General features: G+C 36.1%; 2 protein-coding genes across 4 annotated transcripts in view; both read right to left on the bottom strand.

Annotated features, from left to right (window-relative positions):
• mapkbp1 (mitogen-activated protein kinase binding protein 1) overlaps positions 1 to 18150 on the bottom strand; it is a 54131-nt gene extending 35981 nt beyond the window's left edge. For all 3 annotated transcript variants that reach the window (XM_058749061.1, XM_058749063.1, XM_058749062.1), the window contains exons 1-2: positions 17674 to 18150; positions 11009 to 11100 (exon numbers count right to left, since the gene is read on the bottom strand). In XM_058749061.1, coding sequence (XP_058605044.1) covers positions 11009 to 11100; positions 17674 to 17787 — 206 coding nt within the window. In that variant the 5' untranslated portion in view covers positions 17788 to 18150. The remainder of the gene's footprint in view (positions 1 to 11008; positions 11101 to 17673) is intronic.
• A 1187-nt stretch (positions 18151 to 19337) lies between these two features.
• On the bottom strand, positions 19338 to 21414 carry LOC131522852 (type-1 angiotensin II receptor A). The gene has a single exon (XM_058748670.1). It carries the CDS (start codon positions 20632 to 20634, stop codon positions 19501 to 19503), a length of 1134 nt encoding a protein of 377 aa, XP_058604653.1. The 5' UTR covers positions 20635 to 21414; the 3' UTR covers positions 19338 to 19500.
• Between the last annotated feature and the right edge of the window lie 117 nt (positions 21415 to 21531).

Here is a 21531-nt window from a genome sequence, read left to right as displayed (position 1 = left end):
TTTGTTGCAACATTGAAGAATATATTAAGCAAACAAAAGGGATATTCATAAACTTTAGTTAATGAATAAGGGATCACAAACCAACAATGTATAGATTAACAGAATAAATATTTTAACAGAATTTATTAAGGTTTAAATGTAAATTTCTACATACACTAATGAATCTTGAAATGTTATAAACTGCAACGAATAAATGTTTCTGTTAATATTAGTTAACATGAAAATTTTTTTACAGCATTTCTTAACTTTAAAAAAAAAAAATAAGATATTTAGTAAAAATACATTTGTTCATTGTTCATGTTCACAGTGCATTAACTAATGATGTTAACAGGCACGTTTGATTTAAAAATGTATTAGTAAATGTTGAAATTATGGTTATAATTAACTAAAACTAAAATTAAAACAATGTGTTTTTTTTTTTAGATTAAATTAAAAACAGATTCAAAATATAAAAACTATAATAGTATCTCAATTATACTAAAATAACACTGCTGTAGAAATATTGTTCATTGTTAGTTCATGTTAAATAATGTAGTTGACTATGTTATTAGATGAAACCTCAACGTAAAGTGTTACCCAAAATAGTATATATATTTATAAATTAACATTAATTTAGATTAATAAACACTGTAAAATGTTTTGTTCGTTGATAGTTCATCATAGTTATAGGGTTAAACTTTAATCTTATTGTAGAGTGTAATCACGATATCTGAATTGTTTGATTTTTGTTCCGAACCATTTTCTGAATGAGTTACTGGTTTTCTGCATTTTTGATCAATTATGGTGTTATATTGAGGTCAATTTTATATTTAGCTGCCTTAAATGTCACATAAATAAGCCAACAGCACCACTTCTTCGCATACTCTCTTCAACAGGGTGAGCTGGATGGTGTTTTTCCACAACACTTGTCTTGTACAACAAGGTTACACTAAGTCGAGCCAGCAAATGAACCCTAACAAGAGAACATCGAATTTAATCAGCTAACACACCAAGGCACTGAATTGTACCTAATAAAGTCTTGAGATGTGATTCTGCTTTCAAAAATAAACCATAAAACACCCAAAACACAGTCTGTTTCACAGAAATCAGAAGGGAAACTCTATAAATAATTCAGTGCTTATGTTATGAGATTATGTAGGATAAACATCATTGTTTGAGCTGTTATATAAAGAAAAGCTTTTATTAGTGTTATTTTAGCACTATTTATATAGTATTATAGTATGTAATAATATTTTGATTTAGCTTTTATTTTTATATTTTCAGTATTAATTTTACTTTTAGTTTAAGTTTTAGTAATTTTGTTATGCGCTTTTGTCATTTTTATTAGTTTTTGTTGAATAAAAATACTTATATTTAGCTTTATTTTTGTTCGTTTTTTTGATTTATTCCAATTAGTTTTTTAGTCATCTTTGTTTTTTTTAAACTAATTTAAATTACCAAAAAATTTCTAGTTAGGAATAACAACAATGAACAATTTGTTCATTCATTCAGTCAGTCAAAACGGTTTAAATTTGTACCTGAAAACAATGTAGATCTTTGAGAGGATCCACATTTTATTCAGTGTGCATCTAGATTAACTTTCCACACCACCAGAATCAACAACAACTTCAGCTAAAGCACTTTTTGTGTTACTCAATATTTTTTCTTGTAATAAAAGATACATGTTCCCTTCGGCATTTCAACACAGACTCTCCTCCAGATCTCCTCCCATGAGCCTGTTCTCTCAGCATGGAAGAGAAATCTGTTTTGGGAAGATCATTGTAGGGTTGAACTGGGATAATAGGGCTGTTTCTCTCCGGTGAGCAGAGCTAGAGGAGAAATGAGGGCAGAATGCCCAAACACTCACAGATCTACTCGAGTATGACTAAAGATTGACCGCGCAGAGCCAACGAGAAGATTCAAGTTACTTTACACACAACATGAACACTTTCCCACAGAGTTATTTACAGTAGATTCTTCACTATACAGTTTCAGCCCAGAGCTAAACTCAAATTTCTATGAAAATTTTCAACAGAATTCCATGTGGTTTTGACTGATATCATATGAATGTCACCGTACCATTTCAAACAGGAGAACTTCATGAGAAAAGCTCTGCAATGAGGAAGTTTATCCGAACCATAAGATTGTGTGTAAAACAAGTTATCAAGTAATGATCATTGCTGTTGCGTGTGAATGCATTGGCTGTTGTTGTGAAACTCTGCAGGGCCCACATGTGCCATCATGTGCTTCTTGCAGGCCGGAAAAAGCTGATCCAGCTCATTATCTCACTTAGCAGGGAATCGAATAAGCCAAGTGGAGTGTAGTAGTGCACAGATCGACCAAATGACTACATGCTCCAATGACTTTAGGCCACAAAAACCCTCTATAATACAGTTCTCCATATCATAAGTCATAACCATATGCTACTATTATAAACCGATACAGTGGCATAACATTTATAATAGCAGCTTTTTAAATGTAAAACTACATTCAAAATTAGACAATATTCAAAGTTTGTTGTCAGGTTGGCATGAAGAATTTCACGTTTTTAGAATGTTTCTCAAATATCTTTCTTTTTCTTTAGCTAGAAGCAACAATTTGGAGTAAAAAGAAATGGCATAATAAAGAATTTGTTTCTTACAAACACACAGCGTTTCACTTCTTAAATTCTTAAATTAGAAAATGAAAAGGAGTTTGTCTCTAGATATGACTATAGGAGCCCTTCTCCATTGCAAAATTGAATATTTTTTCACACATTTTGTTGTCTACCAGACAAAACTTTTTATAAATCATATGAAACGAGTTACAGTACATAAGGTTTAATACTTAGGATTAGGAGTTTGTTAAAATCTCTAACCTTAAGTAAGAGCAACAGTAATTAGAAAGCGTTACTAACTAGCATTCTTGTTAAAAGTAGACTGCTACCAATGATTAGACAGATGCAACAGGTTCAGTGCTGATTAAATATTTGTGTCAGCATTACTACAAACAGCATCAAGTGTGACACAAAACAGCGAGAGACTGTCCATCCATTTTAGAAAGGACTTAAAACAAGCTCAAAGCTGTTGTTTGGCAGAAGCTAAAGATAACCAGATCTCAAACGGCTTGTGTTATGGTCTCTCAGGTTTCACAACTGTTCTGGGTGTAGACTGTCTCCGTGTGTGTGTGTACAAGAGTTCAAGACGAGGCAGATCAAATGTTGTGGCCAGTAAATAAGGACAGTTGTAGCCTTGCTCCATCTGGTGAGTGGGATAAAACACAGACAGGTGGTGAGGCACACACACACGACATCACTCCCCATCACAATCAAAGACTTCCAGGAGTATTGCTTTCCAAGACTGAGCCCAGCCGTAAGTCTGGCTATTAGCAGGCCCTCCCCATTGATCCAGGCCTGTTCGCTGCTCTGCTCCAGACAGATGGTGACCAGGATGCCCTAATCCTCCGCGTCTGGGCCCAGCAGTCAGCACGCTTTCAGATGGCAGAGGATTATGCACCGTAGGGATGACCTGCTACTATGCTCATCTAAGGCAACCTTCCCGCTTATCTGTCCTGTGCCACTATCGTCACCATAATAAGGATAAATCAAATAAATCAATAAATAATGCTTTCAAACAGGTTTCTCAAAAACTATCACTTTAAAAATTTAAATGTCATTTTAAAAGAAATAAATTGTACACCTTTTTTTGAAAGAAGTGTCTTATGATCTTCAAGGCTGCATTTAATTGATCAACAATAGTAAAAACGGTAACAGTAATTTGTGAAATATCACTATCACTGGTGCTCAGTTATCGTCGATTCATATTGGTTCTTAATAATTAATAAGGGTTTTGTCATTATCAATGTAAAAAAAAAGGATACTTTGATGAACAGAAAGTTGAAAGAACAGAATTTATATTTTAACAGTATTATTTATTTGAAATATAAATGGTTTGTTATATATTATACCATTATAACAATATAAATATCTTAAGTGTCACATTTGGTCATCATGTCCTTGCTGAAGAAAAAAAAAAAAAAGTATTCATTTCTTAACTTTTTTTAATGGTAGTGTATCACAGTTTTTCACAAAAAAATAAAGCAGCACTTAATATTTTTTCAACATTGTATATTTATATAGATAGAGCAGGTGCATGCAAATATAAAATATACTTACAGTCTGTTTTCACTGTAAGGGTAAAAACTATTTTCATCTTAAGGTGTAATATATTCCTTCATGCTGTGGTAAACTTTTACATCAAACACCGCTTCTTTATATCTTGTTTAATTCGCAACTTGTGAAAATGAGTTTTGGTAAGAAACTGCCATCCAGGATCACAGACAGCAACTTTTCTTTCTTTAAGTGACCTGTATGCAGTACATCACTAAACATGTACTTGTGGAAGACAATGTTAGTAAAAGGATTCCAGCAACCCTGCAAATAGCATTCTCCTTCCGCAGTGACCTTCAAGTGAGTTAAATTGATGGTTAGAGGGAATGCATGGACTCTCTGCGCGCGCGTGCGTGTGTGTGTGTGTTTTGCATGTGATGCTTGCATTTGTGTATAAATATATGATCTTATATAATATAACGCAATATGCAAAAAAATATAAATTCAATTCAGTTGAATTCAGCTCTCATCTAAACACTCTTACAAGTAGCCAACAGCAAATAGACAACACAACTATGATTTTCAATTATTGCCTTTTTCCAAGTACATGACAGCAGAGTCAGAATAAAAATGATACTTTTAATCTATCCTACTATGTTCTCCAGCATGAGTGGCTTCTACTTGTTTTGTATTCCCACGGGTGCCTTTAGATTGCGGCTCTCCTCTCAGAGCATGTGTGTGAGTGTGAGATGTCATTAGGGAGTGTGTGTGTGGAGCCGGAGAGCCTCACGAGCGCTGAATACTGCAATGCAGCAGAGAGAACGACCACACACACCACAGCAATGCTAAATCAACCTCTGTTCCAACAACCTTCCATTCTTTTTTCACTCTCCCCATGTCACCCTTTCCTTCCTTCCTCACATCCGTCATCCTCTTCTCTCTCATTTCTCCTCGTCGCATTGGTCCGTTCAGCTCTACTGACCCACTTTACCGCAGCGTGCAAGGGCGCAAGAGACTCTGACACACATTTTCATGCATCTTTGATTAACACAGAGGGCCGTTTATTCATTACGCTCATATCTATTCTACAGTGACCGCTGCATTACACCAGAACCCATTCATCATTCAAATGCTCGAATACGGTTCGCTGATGTTCTTGCATACAGAAATGGATAAATTAGCCACGGGTGCCTTATTATAAACGACCTTGTAGATTTGCAATAAATTGATCCGTTTACTTCACTACGCGTGTTCCATACATAAATATGATTGTAATGCATGCAAGTCTTTTGTTTTTTTGCTTGTGCCTGCAAATACACTGCATTGAGAGCTATACTGAGAGATTTCAATGCATTCTAAAACACAACAGGTGCAATCATAACTTCCTCTGGATCTACAAGAAAAATGCTAAGAAATCAAAACGACATGTGTCACTCAGCCTTCATTGTCTGCATCTGGTTTATCCTGTTTTTCCTGGCTTTGCGGAAGACGGTCCAAAACCGCACATAAACTATTCACCCTTCAGGATAGCAGAGACAGTATACTATACAACAATACCTAATATGGAGTTTTAAAGTATTTCTCTTCAAGACAAACAGTAAAAACATTGTAAAAGATCGTAAGAATCACGACAGGGCGCATGGTTCGCTCAATGGCATGTTTAGTCAATGTAAAATAAAAATAAAAATGACACTATTTAGTTTCTAAATACACTTTTCTGGTCTCACCCAGAACAATACTTAAGTATGTAATATATAAAGTTAATTAAGATTTGCTAATGTTATTAAAGTAATAAGATAATAATGTTTTTGAACAAAACAAAAAAAAATGCTCTGCTAAAAAAGTGTGCATTTACTTGATCAGAATGCAGTAAACAGCAATACGGTGAAATTTTATTATAATTTAAAAGAACTTCTTTCCATTTTAATATATTTTAAAATGTAATTTATGCCTGTGATGGCAAAGCTAAATTATTTATATAGTGAAACTGAAATATATATTTGTTGGTGCATGCAAATATAATATCATTTTGCATTCCTTATTCCAAATTATATTTATTCTGTGTTTAAAATTAATAATTTTTATAACAGGAATCCAAAACAACAGGAAACGATGTGAAGGTTAAAAACCAAACAGCAAAATAAATTTTCTGACAGATGGTCTATTTACAAGACTGAAACAATTCATTTTAAAATAATATAAAAACAAATTCATTGTGGTATGGTGGCATTTATTAACAAACAATCTTAGTGGCACCAAATGTGTGTATCTGATGAAAAATAAAATCAGCCCATCTGGTGAATATTCACTACAAAAGCTGTAGCACATACTGAGATAATGCAGATGGAACCAGGGTGTCCTTAAACCAGTCTTGCGCAAATGTACTCATTTAGGTCCAATTCATGAAAACAGGACAACTCCCCGAAGAAAGCCTCATCTTTAATTAATACACTACAGTCCAGATGGAGTTAACTGCTCTTTTAGACCGGAAATAACATTCGTATTTCATTAGAATAATATTAATCCAAGATTTGATTTAATCTCAGATGCTTTAAATGCACTGTGACCTTCCATTGGTCTCAAGATCAGATGATAATCAAGGTCATAATCGGTTAAACCTGCAGGACAACACACCGCTGGGGAACATCCGCTTTTTTGTCCTTTACATTTACACTACATGCATATAAATATATGTGTACATGCACTCAGTTGAACTACAGCACCATAAAAGTCAACCTCAGATAACCTCACATTTGTTTACAGCATCGACACAGTATTCAAACAAGAAAAATGCATTTCATGGCCCTCGTAAAGAACCGGCTCGGTATCTCACAGACATGTGGGGTCTGTCAGTGGATCTGTGACAGCTGCATAAGCCTGCGCTAATTTTCCTACCTATAGCAAGCCAAGACATCTGCACCAAATGCTCGCTTGGCTCAATCAAACTGCTGACTTAGCATAGGGTGGAGTTTGTTATGGGAGCCGTATGAGCTTTAAAAATAAAAAGAACACTTCTACTTTCCTATACTGCAGTCAATAGATTGCAGATAGAAGTACAGTTTGTTCAGTATGTAATACTGTCTTAAGGTTCTAGCCAGGTCATGTTTAATTTATGTTTTTAAACATGCATTTTCAATGTTTCATCAGCTTGTTTTCCAATGTGGTGATACAATTTTACTTATTCCAGAGATGGCTAAAAACAAAGTGAGAGAGACAAAATATGGTGATAGTATCACCTTTCTTAATACGCATTCCTTGTCTTGAACCCACTAAAACTCTATAAAGTGAACTATATCATTTCACAACAGTCTATAATGTAAAAGAAAACAACTGATTGTGGTCTTCCAGCTAGTGAATCAATCATTACCTCCACACAAATTCATAAATGTTGGTATTATAGATATGCACTACTATTCAAAAGTTTGAGATTGGTTTTTTGGTAACACTTTACAATAAGGTGTCATTTGTTGACATTAGTTAATGTATATAACATGAACAAACAATGATCAATACATTTATTACACTATTTATTCATCTTTGTTAATGTTAGTTAATCAAAATACAGTCGTTCATTGTTAGTTCATGTTAGTTCATAGTGCATTAACTAATGTTAACAAACACAACTTGAGATTGTAATAATGCCTTAGTAAATGCTAAAATTAACATGAACTAAGATTAATAAATGCTGTGGAAGTATTGTTAATTTTTAGTTCATGTTAACTAATGTTGTTAACTAATCTTAACTAATGAACCTTATTGTAAAGTGTTACCGGTTTTTTTAATGTTTTTGAAATAAGTCTCTTCTGCTCACAGAGACTGCATTTATTTGATCAAAAATACAGTAATACTGTAAAATATTTTTACAATTTAAAATAACTGTTTTCTATTGTAATATACAGTGGGGCAAAAAAGTATTTAGTCAGCCACCAATTGTGCAAGTTCTCCCACTTAAAAAGATGAGAGAGGCCTGTAATTTTCATCATAGGTATACCTCAACTATGAGAGACAAAATGAGAAAAAAAAATCCAGAAAATCACATTGTAGGATTTTTAAAGAATTTATTTGCAAATTATGGTGGAAAATAAGTATTTGGTCAATAACAAAATTTCATCTCAATACTTTGTTACATACCCTTTTTTGGCAATGACAGAGGTCAAATGTTTTCTGTAAGTCTTCACAAGGTTTTCACACACTGTTGCTGGTATTTTGGCCCATTCCTCCATGCAGATCTCCTCTAGAGCAGTAATGTTTTGGGGCTGTCGCTGGGCAACACAGACTTTCAAGATTTTCGACGGGGTTGAGATCTGGAGACTGGCTAGGCCACTCCAGGACCTTGAAATGCTTCTTACGAAGTCACTCCTTCGTTGCCCGGGCGGTGTGTTTGGGATCATTGTCATGCTGAAAGACCCAGCCACGTTTAATCTTCAATGCCCTTGCTGATGGAAGGAGGTTTTCACTCAAAATCTCATGATACATGGCCCCATTCATTCTTTCGTTTACACGGATCAGTCGTCCTGGTCCCTTTGCAGAAAAACAGCCCCAAAGCATGATGTTTCCACCCCATGCTTCACAGTAGGTATGGTGTTCTTTGGATGCAATTCAACATTCTTTGAGTTTTTACCAAAAAGTTCTATTTTGGTTTCATCTGACCATATGACATTCTCCCAATCCTCTTCTGGATCATCCAAATGCTCTCTAGAAACCTTCAGACGGGCCGGACATGTACTGGCTTAAGCAGGGGGACATGTCTGGCACTGCAGGATTTGAGTCCCTGGCGGCTCAGTGTGTTACTGATGGTAGCCTTTGTTACTTTGGTCCCAGCTCTCTGCAGGTCATTCACTAGGTCCCCCCGTGTGGTTCTGGGATTTTTGCTCACAGTTCTTGTGATCATTTTGACCCCACGGGGTGAGATCTTGCGTGGAGCCCCAGATCGAGGGAGATTATCAGTGGTCTTGTATGTCTTCCATTTTCTAATAATTGCTCCCACAGTTGATTTCTTCACACCAAGCTGCTTACCTATTGCAGATTCAGTCTTCCCAGCCTGGTGCAGGTCTACAATTTTGTTTCTGGTGTCCTTTGACAGCTCTTTGGTCTTGGCCATGGTGGAGTTTGGAGTTGGACTGTTTGAGGTTGTGGACAGGTGTCTTTTATACTGATAACGAGTTCAAACAGATGCCATTAATACAGGTAACGAGTGGAGGACAGAGGAGCCTCTTAAAGAAGAAGATACAGGTCTGTGAGAGCCAGAAATCTTGCTTGTTTGTAGGTGACCAAATACTTATTTCACTGAGGAATTTACCAATTAATTCTTTAAAAATCCTACAATGTGATTTTCTGGATTTTTTTTTCTCATTTTGTCTCTCATAGTTGAGGTATACCTATGATGAAAATTACAGGCCTCTCTCATCTTTTTAAGTGGGAGAACTTACACAATTGGTGGCTGACTAAATACTTTTTTGCCCCACTGTATTTTAAAATGTAATTCATTTCTGCGATGCATAGCCGAATTTCCAGCATCATTACTCCAGTCTTCAGTGTCACATGATCCTTCAGAAATCATTCTAACATGCTGATTTGCTGCTCAAGAAACATTTATTATTTTTATCAACACTGAAAACAGTTTCTTAATATTTTTGTGGAAATTGTGATACATTTTTCCAGGATTCTTTGATGATGAATAGAAAGTTCATCAAAGAACAGCATTTATTTGAAATAGAAATATTTTGTAACATTGTAATTGCTTTTACTGTCACTTTTGAATAATTTAATGCATCCTTGCTGAATGAAAGTATTCATCTTTAAAAAAATAAAAATAAAAATCTTACTAACACCAAACTTTTGAATGGTTCTGTATGCATATACAGTACACCGAGACTTAATTTCCAATCCTCTCCTACTCATTAGGACGACATGTTATTGCAACAGAGAGTTAGGAATTTAGTTCAGAGAACTCAAGTTTAACTAGTTAATCAGATTACAAGCACCATGTGATGAGTAGAGAAAGGCTTTTCTCCTTTATATACCTAGGTAGTATTGCTGGAGTCCCACTTAATCTAGTTTTGTAGAGTAAAACTGTAATCCATTTCATTTAATGTATGAAACTTGAAAGAAATAATAGTTTTTCTAATGTCTGAAGAAGAAATCTGGGGGGGGGTACATGTGGGGATGCACATTTGATGACTCTTAAAGAAAATACTCTGGATGTGTACAGTGATGGTATAATGACACTTTTTATACCACACAACTGTATGATAATCCTTATTCAAACACAATGGCATTACCATGGTGCTCCAAAGTAATTCAAAGAATACTGTGTTATTGCTATTGTGCACGTCTGAAAATTCATGGCAAGAGTGGAATAATGCAGGTGTGTTCTACTATAAATCACAAGACCAGATGCACTTTTCCACAGATAAAACAGACAAAGTAATTTTTATTCTTGGCCACTGCCCTAATTCAATCCATTTGGATGGCAAAAATATCTAAATTAAGCTGCATTCTTGCTTTGGAGAGAGAACCGAGCCAAATTGTCTATGCAAAAGCTAGACTAACTCTCAGGAGTTTATAGGCCGTGTCTGCAGCACACAGTCAAAATCTCTTTCAGATTCTGCACTTCCTGATGTACCACACCTAATTTCCTTCTGAGATCACTCAACTGTTATCAGACTCTTATCTCTATGGTCTCTTTAGCCAATAGGAAATTCCTGCATTGCTTATGCTGAACAAGGATATTTATGTGACTCACCAAACTCTTAGTAATGAGTTCTTAGTATTTAGTAATGTGCTACAAAAATTAACCACCTAATGTGACTACCTCCAAAATGAGATCTGACTCACCATCATAGATCATCATTCCACTGACTACATTCACCTGGTTATTTAGGCATGCGTCACAAAAAATAGCTAAAAACATGTCTTATCGTGTGAAACAGAGTTACTCACCCGGCTGGGTAGGCAACAAGTCCTGAATGTGGGTCACACGCCAAAGCACGATTCCCAGCGGAAGTGATTCCCAGGACTTTCTCCAATGTCACCTGTAGAATTACATGAAAAAAAAAAAAAGTTTTAATGTTACTATAAGATCATTAAAATTACAAACAGCCTTTAAATGTCACATGAAGTGAAATAATGTAAGTTCTGCTTTTACATCTGTAACATTATTTGAATGCTGTCTGAATACTAAATTATTCTTGAATATGAACAATATATAAAAATTAAAATAAATGTATAAACAACTGTAATATATTTTTACATAAATAAAATATCTAACTTAAAATATAAAATGTTTTACTAATATAAATATATATATATATATATATATATATATATATATATATATATATATATATATATATATATATATATATATATATATATACTAGTGGTGGGCATAGATTAATTTTTTAATCTAGATTAATCTCACTGTAATCTTGGAATTAATCTAGATTAAAATGGCTCATTTGAATTCTGCCAAGTAGATCAGAATAAGTTCACTTCTAGTAGTAAACAACTAGCAGTCATCAAGAATTTAATATTGATAATAACATTGAATACATTGTATGATTATTCCTTAAAGATAAGGTTTTAATAGTTTTAGTAGTAGTAGCCTATTAAATTCTGCCCGATGTCTTCAAGTGAAACCGAACTTTTATTTTGACGGGTTGCCGTGAGGATAGTTTTTCTCAAATGAAACGCTCGAATGCTCATGAAGTGACTCTCAGAGCAGTTCTGGAGATGTTGTTCATGTATTTATGTCCTCATTTAGTGAGACGATAGACGTTAATATCGCCGCAAGCGTCACGCGGGCTTCTGTATGAGTAGTGAACAAACCCGTGCGTCTGCGCCATACATTAACACAGAGACACGCAGAAGTCATATTTAAATAGACGTTTTGCGGCTTAATATTTACAAATAGGAGTGGGAGTGTGCTCACTTGTGTGTGCGCTTACGTTTGTGTGTGTGTGTGTGTGTGTGTGTGTGCGAGTGTGTGCGAACCGGGGCGGAACTCCGCTGTGCGCGCGATACAGAGAGCGCGACCATGTAACGTAGAGACAGACTTGCCGATTTCCATTGCGAAGCTTCTTAAAAATAAACTTTCCCTGAAGCAAACCCGGCGGCTTCATAGCTGCATCCATGTTAGCACGTCACGTTTGATGTGGTAATTTCACAGTAGACAGGTTCGAAGACTCGTTCTCGCCCCCTACAGTGCAATTCGGCTAGGTATACATCCGCGCTAAAATATCAAGGTGAAAGTCATCATAGCTTGCGTAATAGACCCAGCTCCCAACCCAACTTTGAGAATAGATTAACGGCGATATTTTTTTTATCGCCCGATAAGAGTCTCACGTTAACGCAGCACGTTAACGCCGATAACGGCCCACCACTAATACATACACACACATATATACACACAGTCATGGCACCCTTGGTAAATATGATCAAAGAAGGCTGTGAAAATTAATCTGCATTGTTAATCCTTTTGATCTTTTATTTTACAAATTCACAAAAATCCAACCTTTCATTGGATAATAAGAATTTAAAATGGGGGGAAATATCATATCATCATATATATATCATCAATGTTTTTCTCAAATACATGTTGGACACAATTATTGGCACACCTAGAAATTCTTATAAGTAAAATATCTCTGAAGTATATTCCCATTCATATTCACAATTTTGAGCACTCCAGGGTGATTATGAACATGAAATTATCCAGCCATGGCTTCCTGTTTCACAGAAACATAAATAGGAGGGAAAACAAAGCCCAAATTCCCTTAATCATCCATCACAATGAGAAAAACCAAAGAATGTATTTCTGATGTGCAGCAAAAGATAATTGAGCTTCACAAATTAGTGAAGTGGCTTTAAGAAAAGAGCTAGAGCAGTGAAAATTCCCATTTCCACCATCAGGGCAATAATTAAGAATTTCCAATCAACATAAAATGTTACGAAACTGCCTGGAAGAGGACGCGTGTCTATATCGTCCTCGACGGTGAGAAGCAGAGTTTGAGTAGCTAAAGACTCTCTAAGGACCACAGCTGGAGAACTGCAGAAAATAGTTGAGCCTCGGGGTCAGAAAACCTTAAAAAAAAATTGTCAAACAGCACCTACTTCACCACATGTTGTTTGGGAGGGTTTCATGAAAAATTCTCCTCGCTCATCCAAAAATAAACTCCAGCATATTCAGTTATCAGACACGACTGGAACTTCAAATGGCACTGGCTTCTATGGTCAGATGAAACTAAAAAATGAGCTTTTTAGCAGCAAACACTCAAGATGGGTTTGGTGAACACGGAGATAAAAAGTACCCCATGTGTTCAATGAAATATACTGCTGTATTTTTGATGTTGTGGGCCTATATTTCTGCTGGAGGTCCTGGACATCTTGTTTAGACACATGGCATCATGGATTCTATCAAATACCAACAGATAAAAAAAAAAAAATCAATAAGTGACTGACTCTGTTAGAAATCTTATAATGGGCCATGTTTGGATCTTCCAACCGTACAATAATCCAAACACAAACCTCAAAAACAACACAAAAATGGGTCACTGAGCACAAAACCAAGCTTCTGCTGGCCATTCCAGTCCTCTGACCTGAACCCTGTAGAAAATGAGTGAACTGAAGAGAAGAAGCACCAACATGGAGCTGGGAATCTAAAGGGTCTGGAGTGATTCTGGATGAAGGAATGGTCTCTGATCTCTTGTCAGGTGTTCTCTAACCTCATCAGGCATTAAAGGAGAACATTTAGAGCCGTTAAACTGGCAAATGGAGGTTTCAAAGAGTACTGAATAAAAGGGTGCCGTTAATTGTGGCCAATGTGTATTAGAGAAAAACATTTATTTCATAATGATATTTCTCCCCATTTTAAATTCTTATTATCCAATGAAAGGTTAGATTTTTGGGAATTTTCTAAATAAAAGATCAAAAGCATTAACAATGCAGATTAATTTTCACAGCCTTCTTTGATCATATTTACCAAGGGTGCCAATATTTTTGCCCATGACTGTACATATACACTAGTGCTGTCAAACGATTAATCCAAAATAAAAGTTTGTTTTTACATAATGTGGACTGTGTATATTCATTATGTATTTATAAATACACACACATGCATGTATATATTTAAGAAAAATATGTTATGTTTATATATTAAATATATTTATATATAATATAAAATATAATAACAAATTTATAAATGTAAATACATGTAAATATTTTCAAAATATATACTGTATGTGTGTGTATTTATATATACATAATAAACAAATAATACACACATATATTATGTAAACAATTTTTTTTATTTTGGATGCAATTAATCGCGATTAATCTTTTGACAGCACAAATATACACACATATATATTAACTATATATTAAATATTTAAAAATATCTAAAATATAAATTACATATATATTGAAAAATAGACAGTATGACTTTTAGTGACTTTAGTAATAGACTTTTTAGTCAGTATGAGATGAGCAATTCAGCTGGTAAATTATAGCAGCACAACAAATTCACTTGGATGAAGACCTCTTATAAAAATAGTTTATTATACAAGACTTTGTTTAAAGAACCTGAGAAACTTTAAATGCCCAGAGTACAGAACGACTGCAAAGTGGTGTTGTCATCTTAAATGGAAATTATGGGTTAGAAATTTTCCATGAGGCTTTGTTAAGTAGAGCTGAACTGCTAAAAATCAAGGCAACACGTTGAAGCCCAAAACAAGCTTAAATATAAAATGCACAATCTGCAAACAGTAAACAGGCTAGGTAATGTTTCAATAGCATCTCCATTATGATGTCATCATCACAGTACAACTGCATAAGCACGGACTAATTTATAACATGCTTAAAATGCAATTATTTGGTAAAACAGCCAGCAATTACACAAAGTTGTTACTATCGTAATTAAAGATTGCATAATATGCATAAAATGAACACATATTAATGTCGTACTATCATTCTAGCAAAACAATGAGGAATGCACATGCGCTATATGTGTTTTCAGCATACCACATAAAAACCAGTTTGCTGAACATCTGCACCGGTCTTCAACATCTGATACCTGTATTTTTGCATTAAAACCTCTGCCAGACCACTTCTTCAAAGCAAGCATGGCCATATCCAAGCTGAGGACACTCTCTCACATCAATCATGGCCACTTTAAGTACAGGTCAACGGAGAAATGAAAGGAACAACACCTGGTTTATGGAAGTGGTCTCTTCTAAATCTGGCATCTTAGACCATTTCCTCAATGTATGGGTTTATAAGGACCCAAGTTGTCTTTTCATGCTGGTTTTATCCCTCAAATAAGCTGAGCTGAAGTCAGCATTTGGACTTCAAATGCTACGTATGTACATTCATTATCCTACTGTAAGCTGAACGTAGCCTCAGTTTACTACCACAATTTGTGCTGAACATGCCGATATAAAAACACTGTAATTGTGGTTGTTGCTTTGATTTATCATCTTTCCAAAGAGGTTTTGACAGACCTCCATATATCCACGGTCTAGTGTCTCAGAGTGCTGGAACAACGGAAAAAGAGCTTGTTTTCAAATGCATGCTGTTTTTAAGCCATTTCTCGTTCAGCATCTCTAATAGGAATTTCTGAACCAACGGCTGCGTCATGCACTTTTCCAGAAACTTTCTTGCAATCGCTGTGTCAGATCCTGGGAGAACAGCAAAGTCCTTGAGCCAGGAGTCAATGAACTGCACAGCACCTGGAGGAATGGCTTTGATTTTCATACAGTGTATAAACCTTGGAAAACAGAGCCCAGCCTAAGAGCTGAACTGCAATATTTTTACAAAATGCCCAGATCCCTTTGTCTGGATCCATACACTAGAGATTCCTCAAACCCTTTAGGCAAAGAGAGAGACAGATCTGCTCTTTTGTGCGAAACAAAGGCACCTTGACAGAGTCTTTTGCATAGCCCTTAAATGCTAGTATGCACAAGATATTGTCTCTAGAGCAGTGATCATCACACACTCTGATAGTACTGAAAATTTTTAAATTGCATGTTTAATGCATGAAATTTAATTGCAGAAGGTGTCTTCCCTGATGAATGTACTATTAAATTATTCTTTTTAATATTATTGTATATACAACCATTCAGAAACAATAAATATTTAAAATTGCTTATAATATTCTGGCCCCACAATCTGGCTTGGGTCGCTCCTTCATTGTAAGTCTACTGAACAAAATTTACTGCCAGCCAAGCGAAAAGCAGAAATCTGATAATTTAGAGAGGTAATAGCACATAACTCCTTTAAAGGAACAGTTGACATAAAATTGAACATTTGCTGACATTTTTTTTCACTCACAGGCCATCCAAGATGTAGAAGAGTTTGTTTCTTCGTCTGAACAGATTTGGAGAAATTTTGAAATGAAAGTGAAAAGCTACATGGTTGTAATAAACAAATCCATCATTATGACAATTTTTAACCTCAAACTATTGCTTCTGATGGTCAAAATATACAGTTCTCTATCCATAATATTAGAGAAATATGCACATTTTTGGGTGAACTATTCTTTTAATAATACACTTTAATAATCCTTTAATGTTTAATATGTGAGCTGGGGCATAAGTTGAGCAATAATACCAGTGATGCCTTAGCCAGCAGCACTATGAACTCCATAATATAGACTGGTAAAACATTCCATACAGACATGGATTTGGTTACTGAAAATGCATGTGCTAGTGTGAACAACAGTGTGTAATTTATGAGCAACAAATCATATGCAGCTGAGGTCTTGGAGTTATTCAAAGTGTTCATCTCAGTTGCAAAACAGTCTCAACAATCATAAAGTTACAGGGCTGTGTATGGAAGGGAAGTACATTCATCCAAGGGTCTGCAGCAGTAAACAGGCAATCTGAATGGAATGCAACAGTCAGGGATGACTACTCTGACACAATAATAGTTACAGTCACAATAACAAGAGCAGTTGCATATATTCAAAGAATAAGAAATGCATTCCACACTTACAAGATGTGTGTATACAAAGTGTCACATTTGAAACAATGACGAGTTTAGAGTTTGAGATGGAAAATCTACAATTATTTGTGCATTATATTTTCACAACATGCACTTGATCATGGCTTTATTTTATTTATTTTTTTATATTATATATTGAATAAAAGGTGCAATTAACCCCAAACTGAAAAGGCACCCAATATAATGTAATACAATATAATATAAACTGAGATAAACAGAGATGTGCTTAGGGATTCTGTACATCGCAATGCATATTTGTGCAATATATTTTCTCAGCAACAATTTATATTATTGCAATACATTACATTTTTACTGTACATTATATTTTCCCAGCATGCCGTTTACCAGGGCTTGAAATTATTTGTGACATGTGGCAAATATAGGTCAGTGAATTTTACAGTCTTCATGCTGTTGCATTGTACTGACAGAGCGACAGTATGCCTTTGTAGAGTTTACATAACAAACCCTGGAAAGAATCTGACATATTAGTGCCAATTCACTGTCACCTTGCATTAAACTGCAGAAAATCACAGCTATCCTGTTAGAAGGTACATTTGCACACAACTGCAGATACAGATTCCATACATGCTTCGTGTCATACACTGTACCTTATTACTGAGATTCTCTTTGTTGTTCCCAGCTTTACTTCTCCTCAATTTGATGGAGGGCGAGCGGAGCAGATTTTTAATCCGACTTTTGATAGTTGTATTTTCCACTGTCATCTTGATTTGGTGTTCTGTTGAGTCAATGTTTCCAGCAAACAAACGGCGGGGCTGCTGAAGCCCTTCGCTCTACAATCACAATCGGTAATCAATTAAACGATACGCGTTTAAAACAAGCCATGATCTGTTCACAGCCTTGTATTTCATATACTAAACCAGTCCACCGTCATCACAAGACACTATCGGAGCTTTAAATCCCGTGCGGCAGTCCTGTCGGTGAGAGACGCGCTCCTCACTAACGTCCATTTGTTAAAATGGACCATGTTTCGTGTTTGGAGTCAGCAGTTTGACGGCGAGCCGGTCTGAAAGCTCCGCGAATCACCTCCAGCCGTGATACCTTCGCCGGTGCGATGTGTGTATTTAAAAATCCTACTACTGTAAAGGGCAGACTCATGAATATTAATTAAGCAAGGCGACGTTTTTTTCATTCAGCTTTTCTGATTGGCTGAAAGGCTGACGTCGGAAGGAGGACGGTAGGCAGCTGACCAATGAACGATTTCTGTTGTGGGGGAACGCCTGGCTCCTGAATATGAATGAAATGACGTGTTTGATACCCAGAAATGGGTACGAACTGTTGCGTGCTTGACCTAATTAATATTAAGATTTGCCTTAGCCATAGTATACATTAAATACACACATCACGCATGACTACTGTTAGATGGATTATACTGCACATATGGGCGATTGTGTGATACTGCAGTGTAGACAATTCTTTTACTCAAGGCAAAGTGCTTATTTTATGTATGCAGATAATAGGACTAATAGTAGAACAGAAAATTGTGGTATTGTAATATTAATTTCTTCAGTTTGAAAATACAGTTTTTGATATTAACTTGGTTTAACCTGGTCCAAGCTCAAATGTACCATCTTGGATCAGCAACAAACCAGCTACCTGGTCATACCATCTACTGCATAAATGCCCTTTGCATTTTACAGCAATGGTTCCAATGTAAACACTGCATAGTTGCAATTTTCCAGTCTAGACCTGTCATTCTGTGATATACATGTAGATTTCCATACACATAAACTCTGTAATATACATTTCCCAAATACTCTAATGGAAAGACAACAAGGAGATGTCACAAAACCAGGGGCATGGTGAACAATGAAGGGTATTTATGGCTGACAAATAGATTTATGTAGAACAAATTCAGCCTGCTGTGGCAGAGAATGAAAATAGCAGTGATTGAATGACAAATGCAACTGCTTAAAATTCGACAGATTTATCACTTCATTCCCTAACCCTTTGTTGGTATATAGGGTTAAAAAGGTTACTAACACTTTGACAAATTAACATTTAAGCTATTTGTTGGACTAAATTATGGCTGATGCATACCTAGAATTTTTTTTACAACAAGCCTGCCATCTAGTGATGCTAAGAAGTACCTTAGGATTTACTTACCTTAGGTTTTTTTTTTTCTTCATTCAACAGCAAACTCAACCTGACTAGCACACAGTATATGGCCACCTTTATAGCAATTTAAATTCAGATAGAACCAATTTGACATTTGAAACAGTGAGTCAGACATACACAGATGCAAGATACACCTTTTATCTATAACGACTATATCAGTAAAATCTTACATTAATGGTTACAATATAGGAAATTATACACACACAAAGCATGAAAACACAAGCACGAGAATATTGAAACATTAAATACATCAGCTCACAATTGTGCAACTAGACAAGTGTGGGTGGTCTTTTAAAATATCATTTTTTCATGTTTTTATTATTTTGAGTTTTGCCCGTTCTGTCTTTGGAACCACCATGAAGTTGGATCACACTGGGAGGTTCCTCTGAAGGCCCTTCCAAATCTGGTTTCTTACTTACCTGTAAGACCTTTCTAACACAGTTTGCCAACACAACCAGTTCACAGTGTCCTTGCTGCATGTGGAAAATTAAAGGATCAAGACATGCATTGAGACAGTACAGTATCTGGGAGGCTTCAGAGAGCAGGTTGACCACCCATGCAACCCAGCAAGCGTTTTTGCAGTGATCCAAGCTGAAGAAAAGGATACAGGCGATGATGTGAAGCAGCTGCCCTGGCACCCAACAAACCAGGAAGTTGGCAATGAAAACGGCAATCAGCCAGATGGTCTTGTCCAGGCCTTGCATGTTGCCTGGGCCCCACTGTTGCCGTGACTGCTTCATCCGGGAAATGATCTTCACATAGGAGGGAATGATGAGGAGCAATGGGACAGAAACCTGAATGGAGTAATAGGACAGAAGATTGTAGGTTGCTTCAGTGGTCCTGAACCTGGAGATCACCACTGCTCCACACACATGGATGCCATCCTTCCTGACCCAATAGAGAATGTTAGGATAACTGAAGTAGATGAAGAGGCCGGTGATGGCCCAGAGTAGAACCGAAACCAGTGCGCTGTTTCGAGGGGTCCGGATCATCCGGGACTCCAGAGGGAAGACGATTGCAAGGAAGCGGTCGGTGCTGATGGCGCAGATGAACATGGTACTAGACGTCAACCCACCGAAGTATAGGATTTTCACCACCACGCAGAGTGAATGGCCAATTTTCCAGTGGTAGTCGGAGCTAATGTAGGCAGCCCAGGGTCCCATAGATGCCAGATAAGCAAGGTCACATAGAGCCAGGTTCAGTACACCTATGGACCCAATACTCCAAGGTTGGGATGGACGCAGGCAAGCCCACAGGCTCCAGAGGTTTCCAATTGTTCCAAGGATGGAAAGTGTGTAAAAGACAAGAGGTATGAAGTTGGAAGCGTACATGCGGTTGGAGGGACAATCCATGTAGGGAACCAAAGGAAGGGCCAAATCACTGGGGTAGGTGCAGTTCCAAGCCCAATAAGAACTGTTGTTTACTGCCGACATTTCTTTGGTCTATATTCTTTTTAAGAGAAAAGAGCTAAATTAGTAACCTAACCTAAAGTTTTAGCTTCCCAGCACCACTTTGGTCTGGATGCTAAACTTAAATCACAATTTCTGTCTCATCTCATTCAACACATTAAGCAAAATATGCATTAAAGAATGGATGGATCTTACCTTGAGAAAGCTGAAAGATGTTGGACTAGACCTATTTGTCAATTGCTGTATATCAGCCCTGATCCCTCCTTGAAATGCATATGCATTTGCTCTTGGGAGTTATGTACAAGGTAAAGATCATGAGTTGCTAATTAACTGCTTGTGTAATTGTCTAAAGTCTGTATCAAATGTCAAATGAAACGCTTCTATTTTTTTGGACAACTTGTTAATAGTGGCCAACTGATGGGCTACATTTCCCAAAAGCACCTGGAGCTGAAGTATGTAATAGTGACCATATGGTTATTTTAAGATCGCTGGGATTTACTAATAACCATATCCATTTAGCCAGTTTTGTTTAAATACCTTCCAACAACCTTGTTGGAGTAACAAACTGTTGTCATTATTTATGCAAACAAAAATGCTTTAGAGAGTAAAATATGCTTTCATGAACTTGAGCATGTTCATTTACATCTCACTTTTCATCATTAAATTTCTGTATTATGTATTAAACAACAAAATTTGCTCAACCGCTAATTGGCAAATGTAAAATTACATTCTAATAAAAACTATCTACAAAAAACTCAACACATTTGATCTCGAAGGAGCACATTTTAGAATAGGCCAGGGAATAAAGAAGAATGAAAAGATGAAAAGAACATCTTTTCAATCTTGCTTTAAATCAACCAGAATGCCCAAAATTGATGTTAATGTATGTATGTAATGTAATGTTAATGTAAATTTTAAAAA

This window comes from Onychostoma macrolepis, chromosome 17 (genome assembly GCF_012432095.1).
Source record: "Onychostoma macrolepis isolate SWU-2019 chromosome 17, ASM1243209v1, whole genome shotgun sequence".
In the NCBI taxonomy this organism is placed as follows: domain Eukaryota; kingdom Metazoa; phylum Chordata; class Actinopteri; order Cypriniformes; family Cyprinidae; genus Onychostoma; species Onychostoma macrolepis.
This window is presented reverse-complemented; position numbering and strand designations above follow the sequence as displayed.

Bases quoted from the DNA above. Each gene is read 5' to 3' on its own strand.
- LOC131522852 (XM_058748670.1), bottom strand. From the start codon at position 20,634: ATGTCGGCAGTAAACAACAGTTCTTATTGGGCTTGGAACTGCACCTAC.